General features: G+C 49.5%; 1 protein-coding gene across 1 annotated transcript in view; it reads right to left on the reverse strand.

The window, feature by feature from the left end:
- LOC307202646 (heparan sulfate glucosamine 3-O-sulfotransferase 4-like) overlaps nucleotides 1-22,966 on the reverse strand; it is an 89,179-nt gene extending 66,213 nt beyond the window's left edge. The window contains exon 1 of the mRNA XM_079952803.1: nucleotides 22,345-22,966. Within this exon, the coding sequence (XP_079808929.1) occupies nucleotides 22,345-22,904 (560 nt within the window). The 5' untranslated portion in view covers nucleotides 22,905-22,966. The remainder of the gene's footprint in view (nucleotides 1-22,344) is intronic.
- Nucleotides 22,967-23,221: the final 255 nt, after the last annotated feature.

A 23,221-nucleotide genomic window follows, 5' to 3' on the forward strand; every position in this document is an offset into this window, starting at 1 on the left:
GCTCAGACACCATTTTAAACGAGACTAAAGGATGTCTTTGGAACTGAACTGCCATGTTAAGCCTGCCTAAACAAAGCTGCTGTATCTGCTACAAATATTCTAAGTGAGCAAATGTTATTTTTACCTCTTACAAGACTGTTGGTGTGATTATTGTTTAAAGGGGGAGAAAAGGGGGAAATATTGGGGGAAACCAGTCTGCCCTAAAGCATCCTGGATTACTAAAAAGCTAAAACTAGCCTACCTAAGCTTCCCTTTGAAGCCGCAAAGCAATGGCACTAACAAACGTGAGCAAGGAAGGATAATATCTGATAAATATGCCCTCTCCTAGCATCTATTCATATCCCTATGAACTGTATCTCTCAGGAGTAAGCTACAGTTCCCAGGATTCATTTTTGAGGAGTGTATGAGTGTTCTTTCAATATAAGGAGTGTACAAAGACTAAGTTCCTAAAACTGAATATAGGCTAGTTAGAAAAATAATGTTCATGTTGATTTTAGGGCACCCTCCATAGCTGTGCTTAGCTGGACTCTTTTTGGGGGGTAGGGGCAGCAGCTTCCAGGGCCCACACACTGGAGTATTGTTTGCTTAGAGCAGGAGTGCCCCCCCCCACTGTGGCTCTTCAGGTGCTCTTGAATTAAAACTCGCATCAGCCCCCCAAAGTCAACAGAGCCAGTGGGCAGGGCTGACTGACGCAACAGTCTGGCATCACCTGAAGGGACACAACTGCACTGCCACATTACCACATATAGTACACTACCATCACACTCATATAAAGGAGCTCAAAGCAGCTTACTAAGATCTGGAGTAAGACAGTCCCCGTCTTCAGGCTTGGAGTCTAAAAGGCATGACACATGAGAAAAAGGGGATCTGGTGGGTGGAGGAAAAAAGTGAGCTCAGGCTCTTGTTCTTAAAACCGCAGCTCTTGACTGGCTGGGGTGGAAACAGTTCGGGTTATTCTATATACCCATTAGTGTTTATAGCCTTACTCATGCCAAAGTTTTGTGTCCTGTAACAGTGAAGCAAAAACAGGCACACAAATCCTGAATCAATCCTTGAGTTATGCTGGATACTAAAATCCCCATCCTCCCATGGCTTGCATTAGCCCAAATGGAAAGGTCTTGCAAGACTCCCAGAGGGCATGCAGGCTCAGGCTTAGGTGAGCTTTGATGGAGGAAGGATGGGGGGGGGGAACCACCCTCAAGCTACCCACCCCTGCACACACTGGCTGCTTTCTCCCCCTTGGGCAAAGATGGCACTGCCCAGAGGGTACTCCTGTTCAATCCATCTTGAAGAGTTGCTTTTCTGGAGCCAAGAGCCTTCTCAGAGGTAAGAGCCGTTCAGCAGTGGACCGGACCCCTTGGGAGGTTGTGTACTCTCTTTCTTGAAAGTTTTCAAGGCTGCTTTATTTGTGATTCCAGCATTGCAGGGGGATGGATTACATGACCCTTGGAGTCCCTTCCAACTCGACAGTTCTATCATGCCTATTCCTCTCACTTGCTTTACCTAAAAACCATTTGAGAAAATACAGTATCCTGAAATACAGTTGTAACTCGGGTTAAGAACTTAATTCGTTCTGGTGGTCCGTTCTTAACCTGAAACTGTTCTTAACCTGAGGTACCACTAATGGGGGCCTCCTGCTGCAGCTGCGCCACCAGTGCATAATTTAGGTTCTCATCCTGAGGTAAAGTTCTTAACCCAAGGTACTATTTCTGGGTTAGTGGCGTCTGTAACCTGAAGCATCTGTAACCTGAAGCATCTGTAACCTGAGGTACCACTGTAGAAGCCTGCAGTTGGCCGACTTTGTGCTATTTCAAGATTTGTCTCACCAATGTGCCTTCACTGGCTTGGGTCCAAGTGACAGGTTTGGAAGGAGAGAAGAACAGGAATAGCAAGAGTGCATTTGGCTGGCAATGCCCAGTGGGCTTGTGGAGCATTCCTGACCTGCTCTCAGGAAGTCTCATAGCTTTGGCTTCAAAGTCTGTGGGAGATCCAGGAGAGGATAGTAACGATATTTACTTAAGTATTCATATAGTGCTCTTCATAACTTTTTTGTTTAATTAGCAAAAAATATTTTTTTGTTGATTTATGGCATGCATCAGAGCAGAGAGTACTTCTTTGTCCAAGACCCTCCTCCCATATTTAACTCTCCTGCTACACACCCTTATTGGCCCTCCCCCCTTCTTCTCCTATTAAGCACTGGTGAAGAAGCCTGCAAGCTGCCTCTACCTCAGGGCCTCCTTTCCCCACTTTTAAAAAAGTGTAACGTGGAGCCAAATGAAATAATGAGAGAAGCTCATTTTAATGCCACAGAGGGAATTGTTTTATTACTAAAGCAGCAAATAGAACTAATTGAATCCGCAGTTTAAGAAGAAGAGGAAGAAGAGAGAAGAGGGGTGGGGGTGGGGGTGAGGAATGAGGATGGCACATATATGGAGGGGGCAGCAGTGCCGGGGGAGGGGGGGCAAAGTGGGTCCTGAATATTCATCGGCCGAGAAGCTGCAAATCTCGGGATGCAAAACATCTTCATAAATGGGAATGTTGCCAGAGGCGAACCATGCCGAATCCGCAGAGGAAGCAAGTCTGTCACAACTAAGGCACTGTTAAGAGGAATGTGCAATGGTGGGGGGAGCCCTTTCCCACCGGCACAGCGATGCCAAGCTGCAGGGAGTTCATGCCCTTGACTTGGAGATGTGGAAAGGCCATTGATCAGTGGTAGAACATCAGTGTTGCACACAGAAGGTCCCAAATTCAATCCCTGATGGCATCTCCAGTTCAGGCTGAAAGACACTTCTGCCTGAGACCCTAGCTCAGTATTGTCTACACTGACTGGTAGCAATGACATTCAAGGGTTTCAGACACTGGGATCTCTCTCAGTCCTGCCTGGAGGTGCCATTGGGTTTGAACCTCAATGCATGTGAAGTGGATGCTATAATCACTGAGCTACGGTGACCCTCCTTGTGCCCACAGAATGCCTAGGTCTTAGGATCTCCTTGGAAGGTGAGGTGAGCAGCAACAGGTGAGAGACCTGCACAGCTGGGCTGGCACAAGGCATTTTGGCACCTGAGGCAAACCACAAAATGGTGCCCACTTGACGTCAGGGAAGAAAAATATATCTACTTCAGGATCTGCTGTCCCTGTGAATCCTGCTGCCTGAGGCAGTCACTTCACCCTGCCTCATGGGTGGGCCGGCACTGCTGCACAGGGGGTGTCAGCATGAGGCCAGGATTCACCCACTCAAATGGGACAATTAGGAAATGCCACAAGAACATAGATCCCAAGAGCAGAGCCACACTGTCCAACTTCCTTTGGCCAAGCCACCGCAACTCACCATGGAGGAGAGGAAGGAAGAACCAGGACTTCCTGTGACATGCCACAGATTTTGCAACAAAATGTTTTAGCTGTCCACAAGAGCTTGGGCATTTTGTGGCAGTCTGATAGAAAAGAAGAGCAGCGTCTGAAACCAGGGACACCGACTTATAAAAAATATTGGGGGGGGCGGGGGCCCATACCGACTTATAAAAAATATTGGGGGGGCCCAAGACCTCCAAACCGCTGCTGCTGGGGGAACGAAAGGGGCGAGCCCCGGGCTGCCCTGACCTTAAGTGAACCTGTGAGGGCCCGCCCTTTGCGGCAGCCGATTGGCTGCCGCCGTGGGTGGTGAATATTAATGAGCTAGGGGGAATCCCCACTTCTCGCGGGGCTGACGCCAGCCCCGCGAGATTGTTGATGGGTCGAGAGCCCGCAACCCCACCCCCTCTCTAGATCCGGAGTGGCTTTGTTTTAACTCATTACTGAATGTATTTTAAAAGGTAACTATCGTCAAACAAGGAAAATAAAAAATACCAACATAATTTTGTGATTTTACAAAGCATAATATAACTAATAATTTTCTTAAATTATTGGGGGGGCAGAGCCCCCCCAAACGAATTTTTGAGGGGGCTCGGGCCCCCTCAGGCCCCATGGAGTTGGCGCCTATGTCTGAAACCCCAGAAGCTGTGCTCAAAGAAAAGACCACCTGCACTGTGCCTTGCCTGCGTATTTTCAGAGGTGCCTGACTGGTGACTCTTGGAAACAGAACCTGGACTGGGTCACAGGTGAGCTACAAAGAGGAAAGCAGCGCTACAGAAGAGTCAGTGGCATGGCTTGCCAGGGGCTGGACAAGGCTCCAGTGGGCAGAGGCATTGCAGGCAGGCAGCAACAACAGCTTAAGAGAGTCCTTAGAAGTGAATTCTTACCTCAACAGCATCACAAAATTGTAGAGTTGGAAGGGACCAAGATGGTCATCTTGTCCAATCTCCTGCAATGCAGGAATCTTTTGCCTGAGGTAGGGTTTGAACCCACAACCCTGAGATTAAGAATCTCATGCTATACCAACTGAGCTGTTTACACACAGGCTTGGAGAGTGACTGTTTTTGCAGCCTGGACAGTCCTTTTCATCCAAATGGATCCTCAATCTCTTTTCTTTCTTTTTTTAGCCTCTCCAACTCTTGGCTTTCATCTCAGTGTAGGCAGACCTTTGGTCTCATGCAGCTAATGTTAGTGCTTATATGTCAATCCATAAGGTAAGGTAAGGTAAAGGACCCCTGGATGGTTAAGTCCAGTCAAATGTGACTATGAGGTGCAGCGCTCTTCTCGCTTTTCAGGCCGAGGGAGTCAATGTTTGTCCACAGACAGCTTTCCAGGTCATGTGGCCAGCATGACTAAACTGCTACTGGCGCATGGAGGACTGTGACAAAATGCACAGAAATGCTGTTTACCTTCCCGCTGCAGTGGTACCTATTTATCTACTTGCACTGGTATGCTTTTGAACTGCTAGGTTGGCAGAAGCTGGGACAGAGCAACGGGAACTCACCCCATCGCACGAACTGCCAACCTTTTGATCAGCAAGCCCAAGAGGCTCATTGGTTTAGACCACAGAGCTGACCGCATCCCTGAAAGTCAGTCTACAAATCATTCCCAAACCCATGAAGGTTGCCTGGCAAGGATTCTTACTTACTGTAAGTGACCAAGACAGTACAGATTGGTACTGATGGGCCTACTCAGGTCCTGTGTGGTGTAGTGGTTAAGAGCGGTGGACTCATAATCTGGGGAACCAGGTTCACGTCTCCGCTCCTCCACATGCAGCTGCTGGGTGACCTTGGGCTAGTCACACTTCTTTGAAGTCTCTCAGCCCCACTCACCTCACAGAGTGTTGTTGTGGGGGAGGAAGGGAAAGGAGTATGTTAGTATGTTAGCCGCTTTGAGACTCCTTCGGGTAGTGATAAAGCGGGATATCAAATCCAAACTCTTCTTTTTCTTCTTCTTAAAGAAATTGCCTAGCAAATCCATGTCTGCCCTAGAGCAAAGGTGGTGAACCCAGGGGCTGAATGCAACCTTCCAGACCTCTCTGCCTGGCCCTTGGAACTCTCCCCAGGCCCCACCCTTCATTGGCCCTGTTTTGCACCCTGCTTGAGTGTTTTTGCCTGGCTGGAATGCTGCCCATGAATTTCAGTGAAGCCTCTTGCTTCCCTGGATCGAGGCTAGAAATGGGTGTGTGGGTGTTGGTGGGTGTGTAAACTAGGGTTGCCATACGTCCAGAATTTCCCAGACATAGCCGGGATTTGGTCATTGAAAACAGTGTCTGGGAGCTGAATTGCCTAGGGAAATCCGGACGTATGGCAGCCCATGTCGGAAATGTAGAATACGGCAAATTTCATTAAGAATAGCTCTAAAACTCCACCCACTTTTTTATCTGGCACTGCCCACCACTGGAGTGTGGCCCTTGGAAGCTTGCCCAGAAGGAAATGTGCCCCTTGGGTTGGGAAAGTTTTCCCAACCCTGCCCCAGAGGGAGCACTGAGCCTCTGCTTTTGGCCTTTTGTAACCAAACTCCCCTCTTCATTTGCTGGTGGGCAGGGAAATAAAAAGGGGCCTGTCCCTGGGTGCTCTAGGACTTCACACCTGGGGTCTGGAGACCACCAAGATTTTAGCACCCGACAAAATTACTTCCTGCCACCTCCACCTGAGGCTGACCTGGTGGGTGGAGGAATCCAGCCGACCTCATCATTCTGCAGCTGAGCGTTTAATGGCTCCATCCTTTCAGCGCTGCACGCAATTCAATTAAACTTGCCCTGGCTCTTCCCTGACTCACCACCATTTCCAATGGCAACACAAATATTAATTACAACACAAAAACCTGCATTAATGTAACACCGAGGTTATTCATTAAACGCCGAAGAGTCAAGCAATAAACATGCACAGGGGCTCACACATGTTAACAAAGAGGAATTGGTGCTCCAGGAGGTCGGAGTGGCAGAAGAGCATCGCCTGCATTGAGGAATCTTTGAATGCAAGGAGGGATCAGGAGCCTTGCAGGAACAGGGTGAGTACCTAAGAGAGTGAGAGGCAGCCAGGCCAGCACAGCCATTATGGCACACAAGGAAGCAGTGGCGTTCAGTCCAGCCCCCCTCCTCACTTCTTTGCCTTCCAGCACCCAGGGAAAAGGCTTCCTGATAGCACACTATGACTGGGCTCACACAAGCATTTCACAGAATCATAGAACTAAGAGGCTGAAGGAACCCCAGAGATCATCTAGGCCAACCCTCTGCAGCACAGGTATTTCACATCCCATCTATCAAACCTTCCACATGTTTTAGCCAAGGGGAACCAAACCAGTGCAGGAAAGAACAGATTCTCTCCCTCCTCCCTTTAAAAAGTATTGTGCCACACTTCTGAACTTGCTGTGTTTGCAAGTGCATCTTGTAACCAATGCTATACACCCATTCCCCATCCCGGAGTCTTCACAGCTCCTGCCTTCAGAGGCTCGTATTATTCTATTTTACTGACTGGGAAGCATTTCTGTCCCACTGCTCCATGCTGGGACATGAGAAAACAAAACAAAACAGCAACTTATTGCCAACGCAGCAATATAAATAAATACAGATCAGAAAATATATGAAGCAGAACAGCAGGCGGTAATGAACAAATGCCAGGGTAAAGAAATACGTTTTTACATTGGCAGTGGAACATAAGATTGTAAGACAAGCCTGCTGGATCAGGCCAATGGCTCATCTAGTCCAACATTCTGTTCTCACAGTGGCCAAACAGATGCCCCAATGGGAAACCTGCAAGGAGGATTCAAGCACCAGATCACTCTCCCCTCCTGTGATTTCCAGCAACTGGTATTCAGAAGCAATGCCGCCTCCAACTGTGAAGGCAGAGCATAACCACCATGGCTAATAGCTCACCAGGGCTGATGCAGACAAGAAAAGATGCCATGCTATAACTGGGGTGCCTGGGCAGTGATGGGAGATGTGTCACCATTAAGAAAAAGAGGTCAGAATAGGCCAGTATATATGTGGACTCTCCCTGGATGAAGTGACTTTTCTTCTTTCAGTTCTCAAAGTTCTCAAGCTAGCTCAAATATGTCATCTGAACTAGCCAGATGTTTAACTGATAATCAAATACCACCAGCCCATCATCTAAGAAACAAGAATTTAGAGCCGTCTTGCCCCAAAATGACAACTACACATTCAGTTTTGGCTACTGTAACCTTGGTTTATGGAGCCAATAGGTGCCTAGCTTATATCTCTGAGTTTCTAACACTGCCTGGGGGCCAGATAGGAAGGCTTGGAGGGCCAACGTTGGCACCCAGGCCCAGGGCTCCTCACTCCTCATCCAGACATTATATCACTGCTTTTTAAAAGTGATGCCTCAGCTCTGGAATTGCTGCCGAGACCCCAGGGACAGTTCAGTTCACGTCACCCAGCAATGATGTGAGACCTACTTCTGTGGACCAAAAAGAGTGCAAAGCAGCCCTTGGTATGAAACTTTAACAAACCTTAATGGAGAGCCTAACAACATTTGCTCTAACATCATCTGTACAATTTAGGAGCAATAAAGCATCAGGCCCAAGTCTGCACAAATAAGCTTTCAGCTCAGGTTGCAAAGTTCAGCCCATTAAACAAGGCCAGCCATCACCTCCCTGCAATGAGTAATGATGCCGAATAGCATTTAGAGAGATAAAAACCCTTTTTGCATAGGAATGAGCTGCGTGACTCGCTGGATCTTCCAGCTCTGTGGCCGGAGGTGCTGCTTTGCCAACGAAGTCGTGGCTCCAGGCACTCCTCTCTGGCGCTTTGATTTCTTCAGACTTCCAGAGGATTTTGAGCTGAGTAAGGAACCTTGGCTCCTCTTCATCTAGGTGTGCGCAGAGGGTGCCCATAGCATCAGACATGCCCCTTTTCATCCGCAAAGGGGCTGGCTGATGAAGTTCAGGCACTGTACAGCTCCACAGACCCCCCCTCTCCCCGCTTCCATCCAAAGGCAACTGCTGGGAATTATCATGACTGTGTGTTCATGCATGCACACACAAACCAGCATACATTTTCCCACTGTACATCTGACAAAGAAAGAGAAGACCAGTACAAAAGCTTCCTTTGACAACCAAGCAAACTGACACTGTGACAAGTTTTCAGAAATGCCAAATTTTCAGAGCAAGGCAGCAATGCATTAGTAATGGCACTGGGCTGAAATTGCTGAGAATGTTCTCAAAATACAGTCATGTAAACAGAAATAATAACAGTCCTTCTCTTCCAGCCATTTACCTGCAGTGGCAGTGAGAACGCCTGCCTCTTCACTTATGCTCCTCTCTCAGTGAAGTCATAATGTAGCATAAAGCTGATTGGCTACATACCCTCATGACATCGGCTCTTTCATGGTGTGATCCCCAATTGGCTGGGATCAGCCAAGTGACTATTCCTGGGAACATGAAAGCAACACCAGCAGCAAAAAGCATCAATGAAGGTTTGATTATCCAGACTCAAGGCCTTTTCAGGAAAACTTCTTCCCCCTACCCTGCACTATTTCCAGTCAAACACAAGAGAATATTTGGTGCAGTCCTAGTAATTAACACATCAGTCTCCAAGATAATAGTGACAAGACAAATTGGCTCCTGTGATCTTATGCAAATAGGAAAACAAATCGTTAACCACTTTAGGACAGAGTGCTCTGGGCCCTTTGTTTGCTTATAGATCTTATTGTTTGATCTTATTGTTTTATTTTTTAAAAAAATAATTTTTATTAACTGGCCAATCACATCAAATTAAATCACATCATATAAATTCCGAATTACAAAGCCAAATTTTTAAATTTTGTTGGGGGAACCCATACTTCAAGATCCAAAGGGGAATTCAGATCATCTTCTTATTACTGCGTTAATGTCCAAATCAGTCCCAATCAGTCCAAACAAAGTTCATAATTCTATCCAGTCTTATCTTGGTGTTGCCACATCATATCTTGTTCGTATAATTTCTCTTTTTCCTTTACGATCTCTTCTGTTAGTCTCCTTAAGCCGATAGCAAGTGTAATAATCCTGTGTGGATTTCCCGTTCCTCCACTAAGTCCAGATGGTTTCCATATATCTCCTTCGTAGATAACATCACTTTATCCATCGTAAATTTTGGCATTTGTCGCTCTTAAGTCCCACCGAGGAGTTGATTCACGATATGTAAACAACTCTATTTCTCTCTTTCTCCTCCCAGACCCAAGAGCTCCCACAATGCCTCACAAAATGGCGAACGGGATTTTTTCCTGACTGCGTCACTCCAAAACTCTTAGCTTTCCAGCTTCATCTTGAAACATTGCTTTGGATCGAAAGTTTATCTCCACACAGCCTTAAATCCACAGCTTAAGTCCTTAATTTCTGACTCATTAGGGGAGGGGGATTCTTGTTAAATCACATAAAAAGGTAGAGGCAGGTTTCCCCCCCTCCCCCCCTCAGTCATTACCGTATCTTGACGTTCTTCTCGTATTTTATTGTTGTCTTGTTATCAGAGATCTCTTCTGTCAGCAGTATTTACTCCCCTTTTTCCTTGATGTATGTGCAATTAATCATGTCCAAATTATTTCTTTTAAAGATCATTGCAACCAGCGGCGCGAATCGGGGACGGCGTCGAGGAGTGCCGAAAATCCCACAGGAGGGCTTTGTGCCTAGTGCCCCCACCCCCACAAATTCGGGGGTGGTATAGGGCACAGCAGGCAAGGGCCGTCCCCCCCATAATCCTGGGGGGGTTAAGGAGGCTAATTACCCCCATCATAGCCTCCAAATTACCTCGTGTGGGTCGGAGAGATGTTATTGTCAGCCATCTTCCGATGCGCCACCTAGTGCCCCCCCCTGATCTTATTGTTTTAAAAGTTGTATTAGGTCATCCTTCCTCAGCCTAGCACCTTCCAGATATTTTGGACTACAATTCCCATCAGTCCCAGCTAGCCTGGCCATAAGATGGTTTGGTGGTTGGGAACACGCCCATGGTGGTTGGGGGCTGATGGGAGTTGTAGTTCAAAACATATGGAGGACAGCAGGTTGGAGAAGGCTGTACTAGGCCAGACACAGCTTTGGAGATGGAACCCAATGCAAAAGGTACCATAGACACAAGACTTCAACCTTGGACCAGCTCTCAGACCTGCCAAGGCCTCCTGGGTTTCTTGACTCCACTTCCAAACTGCTCCAGCAAAGTGGATTTCACAAGCTGACAACTCTATTTCTTCTGGAAGGGGCACTTCTTGTGTGACATCATCATACCTATGCAGGGAGCAGCAGGACAGACAGAGAGCCCAATTTTAGCAAAAGCCAATTTCATTTTACTTTTAAAAAAATGGTGGGGGTGCATGACTCTCTAATAGCACAGACATAAGAGGAGGAAGTGGTGGCAACTCCATCGCTACCTTCCTCTAGTCTTCTCACATACCCAGAAATGGACCAGCAGCCAGCAAGGACAGGAGCATTCAAGGCAGTTGATGATATCACCAAAAACACCTACAAATCCAGTCACTCTTAAGTATGAGAGAGAGCCAACGTGGTGCTCAGTGGGGGATCATGGGCCAGTCACAGCCTCTCAACATAACCTACTTCACAGGGTTGTTGTGAGGATAAAATAGAGGGGAGATAAGTATGTAGACCACTTTGTTGGAGGAAAGGTGGGATGTAAATGTAGTAGTAGTAATAGTAATTCTAGAAGAACCAGATGGTTCCTGGAAGACCAAGCAGGAATCTGTTCAGTTCAATGGGATTGGATTGAGTGCAGTGTGATTTTTCTCACTCTGCATGGGAAAGGCACCCTCTTGAAATAGCAAACATCAAATCAGAGGGATGCTCCATAAGAAAGGAATAGGAAGGAGAAAGTGTTGGCAAACACACCAAGACATCCAGCGGAGTAGCAGAGGCTTCCCTAGACTAAGGATGGATAGGGACAGAGATTTCCTTGTAGCATTTCTGACTTACTTACCTAAAACTATTGAGACTGGAAGCAGGGTGCAATTCAGGCAGGGCACTTCCCCTGTGGGTGGCAGCAAGGATCTGCACAGCAGTTACAGCAACTGTTCTCTGGGTCGGTGCCGGAATGGGGCTTGCCTGGGATTGTGAGATGAAGACACTCTCAGCCCTAGTGAGCCTCCCACATCCACACTGTGAGCTGAAGCCTTTAGCCTGATATCGATCCTTTCTCAAAATGGATGGGGAAGCCATGGCCCTGTTTGGTGACCCAGTCCTATACCTCATCTCCTTCTTCCCCAGTCTGGGTCCTTTCCTGTAGGCCTCTTCAGCCAACAGCACACCCTAAGGCACCCGGTAAAACACCTAATGAAAATAAGTGGCTGAGGCATGTTAAACGTACGTGCTGAGAGGTCCTGAATGAGGCTGGGATTCATTTAGTTCAAATAAATAGTTGGGAAATTAGCCAAAAGGGGAGAGAGCTGACTTTGCATGCAAAATAGGGCAGGATCGATGCCTGGCTGTATCCTCTGAGGGAACAGCCCATCGTCAATCAGAGACCTCCTCCAGGAGAGCCAGAGAACCATCTGGAAGCTACTTTTTTTTTTGGGGGGGGGAAGCTTACACAGCTTAAACGGAGCTGGAGGGACACACCAAACTCTTCTATGGAAGGACTGGTGGACTCCCCAGGGAGGAGGTTGCACCAAGCAGATAGGTGGAACTGGGAGGCCTCTTTAGGAAGCTGGGATTGAGGCAGGGACTATTTCATTCCCGGAAGGGGCCTCCCTGATCTCGGCAAACAGATCTCTCTCCTCTGTTCTATGACTTTGCCTGCCAGGGGCATGATGAGGGGTCAACACTGTGCCTAGGTGCTGGAGACCACCAGCCCTAACCCATTAGCGGATTCACTGCTTACTTAAATGGACCAGCTGTTAACTCTTCCATCCTCATCACAAAACACACCCTGAACACCACTTCCTTATGACCACACACCCTTTAGTCACCCCTTCCCCCGAAGAACGCACACAAAAGCACAAGTGAGCCCACACCTTTTGTTGGTGGTGGAGGTAGAACTCCAGACATGGAAGAGGGTAATATATTACCCAAGAATGTAGACTTTATGCTATCTTACTCAGTTGAGTATCTTGACCAACAGAGAAGAAGATGCCATTTTTATCCCTTTCTGCACATGACACCCTCCATATATTTAGGACTACAACTCCCATCAGACCCAGCCAGCATAGCCTAGTTGGGGAAGGATGGTCAGGTGCAGAGGTGGGAGCCTCAGGCCTGAGGGCTAAATGTTGGCCTCTATCTGGTCCTTGGGACTCTGCCAAGACCACACCCCCTCTCCTAGCCACCCCCTCTTTTGCCAGGCCACACCCCTCACTAGCCCCTGCTTCACACCGCCCTTGAGTGTTTTGCCAGGCTGAAATGTGCCAGATTGGACTCTGACCTTGCCTCTTGCTTGCCTGTATGAAGGACAGAGAGGGTATGTGTGAAGAAACTATCCTCCTGTACAAAGGTAAAATTTACATCTGTTGCTTCACCCACTTTTGCCTTGGGCCCCACCCATCACTGGCATGTGGCCCTCAGAATATTGCTCAGAAGAGAATGTGGCCCTTGGGCTGAAAAGGGTTCCCCACCCCTTATCTGGTGGTATTCCAACTCTCTTTGTCTGGCTTGACTTTGTGGGTGCCTTTGCTGCTCACCTCTCAGCCCCTTCCCGACCCACCCTCAAAACTGCACATGCACCACAGCCTTGAAGGCACACATGGCTTTAACGCCTACAATGAATTTTAGGTACACTCTTCTCCTGTTTATGTAGCAAAATAAATTCTTCAGAGAAGCTGGCACACTTCATGGGAGAGCTTGTGGAGGTAAATACCTTCATTTGCATAAAATGTGCCTGGCGATTGTAATGCTGAAGTCATAAAGAGCTGAGGGGTTTATGATCCATACTTTGATGCTTGCAGGATGTAAAATCTGACATGACGGAGGGAGGAGAGAGAGACAACATTTACCAAACTGGTTCTAAGGAAAGGGGAAAATGGAAGATTTACAGAAATAGCCAATTCTTTTTATATAACTACAAATTCTGTCTCCATCTTTCAAAAGAGTTTTCCTTTTTTTTAAAAAAAGGAAGGGGGTCGTTTCTACCACTTTTGAGATAAATTACATTGAAAGGAAACAGCAGCATTAAGCATGGAACAGGATTGAAATGAAGAGTTCCCAGGATGAAGACTGGGAAGGAGAAGGGTCTGCAATGGGCAGGTTTGCCCCCAGGAGCATGACAGCCTTCTGGCACCTGACAGAAGCCAAGAGGAAAGGTGTGCAGGAGGATCCCAGCAATATCACAGAATCATAGAACTGTATGATTCTATGGAAGAGTTGGAAGAGACCCCAAGAGTCATCTTGTTCGATCCCCTGGAATGCAGGAATCACAGCTAAACTATATCTGACTGATGGCCACCCAACCTCTCTTGACAAACCTCCAAGGAAGGAGAGTCCACACCTTCCAAGGGAGTCCACTCCACTGGTGAACAGCTACCATCAGAAAGTTCTTTCTAAGGTTTAGTCAGAATGACCTTTCTTGCCATTAGTTTGGGTCCTACCAGCAGAAAACAAGCTTGCCCCATCTTCCATGTGAAGGCCCTTCAGATATTTGAAGACGGGTATCGTATTGCCTTTTAATCCTCTCTTCTCCAGGCTAAACATTCCCAGCTCCCTCAGCTGTTCCTCATATGTCCAGCATTCTGTCCTTACAGTGGTCAACCAGATGTCTCTTTCAACCAGATCCCACAAGTGGAATCCAAGCACTCTCCCCATCTGCAATTCCCAGCAATGGGTTTTCAGAGGCATTTACTTCTTCCACATGTTTTGGGTGACAGCTCTCACTACCACACACTGGCTCACTTAGATGAAGGAAAGATGTTTCCAGTAGGGTGACCAGAAGTGGCTAAGGGGGCAGAACCTTCTCTCCACTGATTTCCTCATTCCACAGCAGTGGGTTTAGACCTGCATGGGAAATATGCAAGATCATGCATAGCTCTAGATTATTCCCACTTTGCAGATGAGGAACAGAAGCTGGGAGAATGATAGATAGACTGATCTAGCCAGGGGCAATGGCCAAGAATGGGGTTCAAGTCTCCCAGATCAAAGCCTACCTCTGCATCCACCAGACCTCAGTAGCTCTCATGGGGTGTGGAGTGGGGCGGAAGCAGGTATCGCAAGCCTTTATGTGGAAAGGGCTGCAGGTACCCCATTGGCACACAATGTTAAAGATTTCCAGCATGCAAAAGGGCCAACCTGTCTCCTGCATGGCTGGAATGAGGCAGAGGCAATGGACTATGGGACCCATCAGTAGAGGAGGTCCCCAGGTGGCACCATCCTCAGGCACCTCCTTTCAGTGGGTTGGGAAATCTCTTTCAACCTGAGGGCCAAATTTCCTCATGGGCACGATCCAGGGGCCACATGCCAGTGTTGGCAGGGTAACAGGTGTGACTATACTGTAGCTGCAGTTCATCCATGCAGGGCACAGAGCTCCCTTAAGTGTACATCTCTCTACCCAGGCAAGCAGGATTGTGACAATCCAAGGACACATTCCAGCCAGGCAGGGACACTGGAGGAGCATGTGGGGCAGGACCAGGGATTGGACATGGTCTGGGAAAAGTCCACAGGGCTACAGAGAGGGCCTGGAGGGCTGCACTACGGCCACCTTGCCCACCCCTTGAAGATCTAAGGCAAGAGGCAAGTTCCCAGCTTCTTACAGCCTAATCTTTACAGCAGCAGGCAGAAAGGGCTTGGATAACAGGATGAAGGTTAAAACTTTGGATAGTGGAAATAAATTGCCAATGAAACTTTGGGGGTCATTGGGGACTCCATGCAATACATTACAAAGAGGATAGAAAAGCAGATTTCAAAGAAGATTTTAAATTACGGTGGCCCGCTGCCTATTTATGTAGTGCCAGCAAAATTATAATATCCACAGTGAATGCTCGAGGAAGTTTGATGGTGTGTGTCCCTCCACTGGATTCGGTGCTAAAAGCTTAGCTGTTCATTCATACTCATACCCTTCTCAATTCATTGAAACCACTTCAAGCAAAAATCATTTGAAAGAAATTACCACTGCACCATGAGCAGTGAAAAATGTCCCACATGAGCCCCACCAGCCCCAAAAGCAATAAAATTTCTGCTGAAGTGCACAGTATAATAACTCAGGGAAAAAAGGGGGAAGGTCCCCATGACAACAAGAGGAAGGAAGAAAGCCACAGAGCAACGCAGGAGATTCAGTCCTCCCTCCATACAAGGTGTCACCAATTTGTGTTGCCGTGTGCCGCCGCCACAGCTCTCACTTGGAGCCTTCAAGGCCTTCGCCTCCAGTTCTCCTAGGAAGCAAGTCATTTGGCTGTTCCCAGGGAGCAGTGAATGCTGCTCTTTCTCAAGCAGACATGGGGCATGGGAGGGGCCCTGCTTTTTGCATATCTATAGACCCGTTAATTCACCTAACTGTGCCCACTACTGACTTTCCCCCTTGCCTAAACCAGAGAATAGTCTTTTTATTTAGTGCATGACTATTCCGCCCTTCCTCCTGTGGGAGCCTATGGATGATGGAGTAGGAGGTGCAAGGGGCGTGAAAATGGGTGCCTGCTTCACACTCAAGGTGCCTCTCACAGTCACAAAAAAGGGAGCAGGAAATCCAAATTGGACATGCAGCTCAGCCCACATGTGAAACTTCAGATTTCCTATTGGGTGAAGCTCCTTTTGGCCAGTTAGGAGCTCATTGAACTATCTCTACTGCAGTCCCAAGACCTTGGCCACTGCCCATAAGTGTCTTTGGCATGACATATGCCGTACTGGGAAAACCAATAAAGGCAGCCAGGGCCAGCTGGCTGGGGCTGATGAGTGTTGTAGTCAAAAACCTCTGGCTCCAGGTAGGGGACAGGTGCAATTCTGGCCCGACTGCACTGGCTGCCAATTAGTTTCAGGGCCCAATTCAAAGTGCTGGTTCTGACCTGTAAAGTCTTAAATAGCTCAGGGCTGCAATACCTTAAGGACCACCTGTCTCTATATGAATTGACTAGAATCCTGCTGAGATCATAATCTGAGACCCTTCTTTGTGTGCCTCCTCTGGAGGTCTGGAGGGTGGCAACACGAGAACAGGCCTTTTCTGCAATGGCTCCCCACTTGTGGAATGCTCTTCCTTGTAAGACTCAACAGCCACCTTTGTTACATATGTGTAGGTGCCAGGCAAAAGCATTCCTCTTCTCCCAGACCTTTGGCTAATTAAACAATCTATGACCTTTTAGACTATGGGTGATTATTGTTTTTGTTTGCTATTATGTTATGTATTTTTTGTCTTTTTATATTGCAAACTACCCCGTGGTCTTCAGATGAAAGGTGGTAGAGAAACTTTAATCATCATCATCTGTTGGCATTGTGTCTGGGTTGCCCATTCATAAGCAAGGCACAAGGGGAACAACCTTTCCCTGCAGCTGGTGTTCTTCAAAGCATGGGCCCTGGCAAGGTCATGGCCAATAGGTTGGCAGTTTGGTTGCAACTCAGCTTGCAGAAGAGGGCATGGGATGGGGTTAAGACAGATAAAGCGAGCAACCTCCACATTCCCAGAATATCCTTGTACAGTGGTACCTCAGGTTACATACACTTCAGGTTACATATGCTTCAGGTTACAGGCTCCACTAACGCAGAAATAGTACCTCAGGTTAAGAACTTTGCTTCAGGATGAGAACAGAAATCGTGTGGCAGTGGTGCAGTGGCAGTGGGAGGCTCCATTAGCTAAAATGGTGCTTCAGGTTAAGAACAGTTTCAGGTTAAGAATGGACCTCCAGAATGAATGAAGTACTTAACCCGAGCTACCACTGTACCTTTAACCTGTCACCTGTCTCTACAGACTTGCTGTTTAGAATGATACAGTATATCTTAAATTGCATCATGCTTACAACCTCCTCCTCCTGCTTCTCTCTTGGACCCAAAGATGGGTTGGTTCTTAGATGAGGAGACCTCACTGAAAGGAGCCCCACCCTAGCATCACCTTGAAGAAAAAAGGTGGGATCAAAAGGTAATAAGAAAGAGCAGGGATGCACATGTGTTTCCATGGATCTTTGGGGCAGTTTGTTTTCCTCCACAGCCCAAGACATCCTAAGCGCAATGGATCCATGATGCACCTGAAAGCCCCCCCCCCCTCAGAGATACAGAACAGCACTCAGCAGGAGCCAAGAAAATCAATAGCCCTTCCCAAAGATATAAGAAGCAAGCAGATATAGAACACACCTTCCCCCTCCAGACACACAAGAAGCATCCGCCAAAACGCAGGAACTGCCAAGGGGTTGGAATGGTTTATATCACCAGGCAGGAAGAAAAACACACTGCTCCAGTTCAGATGCTTTCAAAATCTCTCCAATGTTAACGGGAAGGAGCAGGCGTTGCGGATGCCAGCTCTCCTGGCTGCTGAGAGCCCAAAGGCTTCCAAGTCTGTCCTGCAGCCCAACCCATCAAAGGGGGCCTGCAGAAAATGGACTCCATTTCGCAACCATACCCACTGCATTTCTATGTTTATGACTATATTCAAAGTAAATTATCCAGTCAATGAATGAGAGGAGAGAGTCATTCAGTGAGCCAAGCACACAGAGTCCGCGAAGCAGCATTTCAGCCACTAAGGACTGGTTGAAGCAAGCTTTCAGATTGCACAGGGTTATTCTTTAAGACTGAAGGCTTGGAGGAAAGAGATGTCCTTGTGCCAGGCAGGGGTGGCACTTGCCCATTTTGTACGATGAACTTCTGCAGTTGTTTTTGATATAGCAAACAGAAAGGATATAAGGTGTGGGGTTTTTTAAGCCGGCTTACATTAACAAGAAGAACTTTCCATCTGTTCTAATTTAAACAAATAGATTAATACAAGAAGTCCATATGTCCAAATAGGCATCTCAGTGAGAGTGATGATTATAAGCTGTAGAAGGGGCAGTGAGATTTTCTGACCCCTGAGTAGGAGATGGTGAAGAGTGTGTCTTTCTGGCCTCACAGCCAGTTTCTCGGTCACCATAAAGGCAAGCAAAATATATATTTATTTTTGTTGTCCTCATACCACAAGAATGTAATTTAAATGCAGGTGAACACCCCCAAATACTAGGGATTTCTGCAAAACAAATCATTAATTTCTTAATAGAAAGAAGAAGATGCCACAGGACATGCCCACATCAGAGAGCATTATGTCACCAGTGTCTATCAGAAGTAGCCAATTCCTTCCTGTAGAGACAGTGTGGAGCCCAACATACCCAAAGTACTGTATCAGGATGGACTCTGCTGCTACGTGTGCAGAGCTTTCATTCACAAAGCTGCTCTGCTCTACTGGGTGGTGTCAACCACGAGGCAAAAGGAACCATCACACAGCACAACCTTCTGTGCAGATAATTCAGGACTGTCATCAGTCAGCAAGCACTTGGGCCTCCAAAACAGAGAGTTGTGTAGGCAGCTGAACTGATTGTCTTTTATTCTGCTCTTGAGTCATCCCCCCTCTGCCTATTGCAACCTTCCTCTGCTAATTCACGTTCTCCACCTGGAAGCAACCTCAAGTGACTCCTACCATGCACACTTTCCCCTCGTCACCAAAATCTGAGCTGTGGGTAAAACAAATGCATGAAAACAGGCCACTGGAACAGACACCAAAACTAATTGCCGCAGCCAACCCCACTATTCTTGGGGTGCTCAATATGCAAGCTGGTAGCACACAAACACCTTGAGATGATTTTGAGTAACAAAACACTCTAGACGGGAAGCGTTGCAGCCAACTAAGTCCTACTCATAATAGACCCATTGAAATGTGTCTGTCTCAACGTAGCTGTGTGTCAGTGGTGTAGCCCGCCCACCTGCATGTAAGGTTGATCCATTGCTCACATGTCCTTAGACTGACATAACCTGACAGGTAGCTTTAGGATTAGTAATTTTAAAAACTGAAAAAGCAGTAGCTTGAAAGGAATCTGTTGCAAGTTTGCATCAGAAGAAGAGGACTTACACATTTAACTAGCTTTGAATTAAAAGGTTGTGCATCTTGAAAAGCTGTTTTGTGATACTATAGGCTGCGCAAATGTGAAAGAAAGAGCTAACATTTACCTCCTTTTTCAAATAAAACAGGTAAATGTATCTATGCCATCATTTGGATGGTGTCTGCCAGTGTGTGCCTTTGCCTGTCCTTTCATTGGGGTGAAATGGGGTGGGGTGAGGGGCCCTGTGAAGTCTGCTATGGGGCAGCACTTTCTTGCAACACCCTTACTCAGTGTAACAACCTTCTAAGCAGGTTGTCTGGTGACAAGGAGGGTGGCGGGTGGCGAGGAGAGAACTATTGGAGGATACAGCCAGTTCTCCTTTATCACATACACTAAGAAGCAGCCTGTTAATATGCATGGGTGGCACCCCAGCTTAAATCCCTGGCCCAGGCATGACACTTTGGCACAGCAAGCCCAAGGCTCCCACAACCCTTGGGATAGCATTGCCTGCCGAGAAAGGGACTCCATTGATTTCTCTGCAACGTGCAAGCAAAGCCATACAGACACAATCAGATATCTTAGACTCGGAAACACCCAATTATAATTGGCTCTGAACTGAACCGGATTAGCCACACACAGAGCAAATGACAGAGAATGTGGGATCAACAGCCTGGAGGAAGCTTGGTGTTCTCGTTGCCCAGGCGGGGATGGGGGAGGGGAGGAGGAGGAGGAGGAGGAGGAGGAGGAGGAGGAGGGGCCGGCTGCAGAGCCGATCAGGCAGCTTGTGGCTCCTCCATCCACTCCGTTGCGGAAGGAAAGCAAAGGGTCCTTCTGTGCAGCAGATCGGTGGAACTGTGGAAGGGGTCTGGGGGCCGGAGTTGCAAACTACCATTCCGAAGAGATTCGCGCACGCCCGACAGAAAGACACGAGCCTCCCCTTTACATCTAAGGCGATGTGCAGGGAGAAAACGCTCCTGGAAACACCAACGGGAGCATCGTGTCACTGTAACGCTTCTTCCGGGGCACCCACCAATTGCTCCTGTTCTCGGATGCCCCAGAGGAAGACTTCAAGCTGCCCACGAGAAGCGGGAGCTCAGGCACAGCTGCACCCGCGGTGGGTCTGGGTGCCCTGGACCCCTCTGGGGCATTCCCACGCACGCACCCCCAGCTGCTATTGCTGCTGCTGTTCGGGCACCATAATCGGTCTAAAACCTTTTTTCAGGAGAAGGAAGCTATCGCCGATCGAGCCCCCCAGGCGCCCCCCATTTCTGGCACTCGCAAAGGAGGAAGGCCCCAGAGCAAAGCCGCCTCTGTGGCCCCCGCCCGCAACAAACTGGCTGCCTCGCACTGGCCCTTCCAGCCCATCTATTCATTATATTTCTTAATGAACTGCATGCACTTTGCGTAAGTTTTATAGTGCCTTTTTATTTAAGCTTTCAAATTTGTTGCGAGTCACATGAAGACCTTTGTGCGTAACAAGAGACTAACGAACTAAAGGTGATAATAATAATTTACACCTCAGCAAAAACACATGAGGGGGGCCCTCAATAAAATGAAGCCTTGGCTATTTGAGGACGCCCCATCCGAGAGGGTCCCCATCCCTCCTCCTGCCCGCTCCTCTCAGCGCAGGCAAGTGGCTGCGGGGATCTCCTTTCCCATCAGCAACCCGGTTCTCCTCGGACTCCTCGGCACCCGAACAAGGCAGGCTTAGCGCTCAGGCACATAAACCTGAGGGTCGGCTGAAGCCTTCAAATCTCCCTCAGAAAACTTGCCTAGAGGCGTAGAGTCCCTGCTCGACAGGGCGACACCTCGCACGGAGCTCATAACTCTGCCCTCAGCCTGCCTTGAGGAATTTCTGCTTTCTGCCCCAGGATTCAGAAGAGCCGGGTTTGGAGAGCGCGCCTTGGACAGCATTTTACTGCAAAGCCGGTGGTGGTGGTAATACTCAGAGCGTTTCAACACAAAGTTCTTATCCCAGGGGATCAGGATTGAGTTTTCAGGGGTTCCCCTCTATTGCACAGGGGCAGGGGGCCACTTTCCAACCCCAAATTCGACCAGGTCTAGGACTTTGCTGCTCAGGGGTGAGTGGGAGGGTGCAACGTAGAATGACTTTGTTTGGGGACATCTCCGAAATATTGTGAACAGCTTTGAATAGCTGGACAATCTTCTTAAAATGAAAGGGACACGCGCAAGCGGCTCTCAGGAGGAGAGCTGAGCTCCCCTGTGGCACTACAAGGACTCCTGACCCCCTAACTGCGTTTTGACAAGCAAGGAGCCACCTGAGGCTCATGGGCAGGGAGAGTCGGTCGGGTCTTTTGGCCCCTCACAAGCTTTGCACTCGGCCCTCGGCTCTCCCAAGCATTGTTGGTCCCTTCTCCACAACAGGGCGGCTTTCAGGACCATGGACAGCGCCGCGCAAACAAGCTCCGCGCCTCGCTTGCTTTGATACCCTTCTGCGGCGGTAGCAGCTCTCAGACCACATCACCTAGCCTCTCGGGGAGGTGGTCTTTTCCCAGCCTAGGTTCCTGGCTTGCAGGGTGACACGTCTAAGCAAGTGGAGGCGAGAGGCTGCCCTAAAGCGCCGGGAGAGAACGAACTTTCTCCCTTGGGATTCCCAAGCCAAGGGTGTAGGGCAACACGTGGCGGCAAAAGCCCCGCCACTCGCGAAGGTGAACTGCCCCAAGGAGAAATCGAACCCTCGGAGGTGTCTTTCCTGTCCCGGAGGGACGGAGCCCGCCACCCACCCAGGGCTAAGCTTGGTTCCGAAGGGGGCAAGCTCCAATCGCCCTGGCCCAAGGACCTTTCGGCGACATGGGCCCCGCTTTCTGGCCACCAACAGGAGGCTCAAGGCCGGTCGCCGGAAAGTCCTAGCCATTACTCCGTGCCAGAGCAGAAAGGCCCCGTTTCAATCCGCGGCAGCATCTCCGGGTCAGGCTGCAAAAAGGACCCTGTCTGGATCACTGAAGAGCCGCCGCCAGCCCGTGTGGACAATACTGAGTGAGGTGGACCCCAATGCTCGCTCTTCCTCGGTGTCAGCGCAACCTCTGGGCGCCTTTACCCGGCGAGTGCCCACTTCCCGCGCCCGCGCGCTGCTCACCTGTACCAGTCGAGGCCCTTATCGTAGTTGCGGTCGAAGAAGTGGGGTTCAGTGCCCACGGCGCGGACGTCGGGGTGCGCTCGGAGCGCCTCCAGCAGGGCGCGGGTGCCCCCCTTCTTCACGCCGATAATGAGCGCCTGCGGCAGCCGCTTCTCCCCGTAGTCCGGCGTGGCGGTGGCAGCGGCGGCGGCAGCTTCGGAGCCCGCGGCGGCAGCAACGCTGGCGCTGCTGCTACTGCTGCTGTCGCCGCCAACACCGAGGTCCCGGTCCGGGGCGCTGCTGGGGCTGCTGGCTGAGGGTGGGTCTGTCTCGGTCCAGGCGCGGCTGGGCTCGGAGACAGAGGGCGGCGAAGGGGTACGTAGCCACGCGGGGCTCCCGTTGCGCGGCGGAGGGGTGTCGGAGGCAGAGGGGCTGAGCGGGGAGCCCTGCGGGGCGAGCGGGGACGAGGGGAGGGCGCCGGGGCCGCCCATGAGGCTGTAGCAGGCGTAGGTGAGGCAGAGCGAGAGGCTGCACATGCAGAGCAGCTTGCGGGCGGGGGGGCCCTTAGGCGGGGGGGCCATGCCGCCTGCCCGTGCCCAGCCCCGGCCGCATCCTGTCAGCCGCCCGCCGGCCGCCGCCCCCCCGGCCGCACGGCCCGCCGCCGCCGCTGCTCCTACTGCTGCTCCTGCCGGCCCCCGGCCCCCCAGCCGCCGCCTCTGCTCGGGGGGAGCCCCGCATGGCACAGCCGCCCGGGCGGGCCCCGCGTCTGCCCAGCCGAGGCTGCTGCTGCTCCTGCTGCTCCCGCTCCTGCTACTCCTGCTGCTGCTTCCGAGCGAGGGAGTCCCCGGCGAAAGTTTGTGCTGGGTGCTGAGCAGGAGGCGGGGCGGCGGCGGGGCGG

This window comes from Podarcis cretensis, assembly GCF_951804945.1.
Source record: "Podarcis cretensis genome assembly, chromosome: 14".
NCBI classification, from domain to species: domain Eukaryota; kingdom Metazoa; phylum Chordata; class Lepidosauria; order Squamata; family Lacertidae; genus Podarcis; species Podarcis cretensis.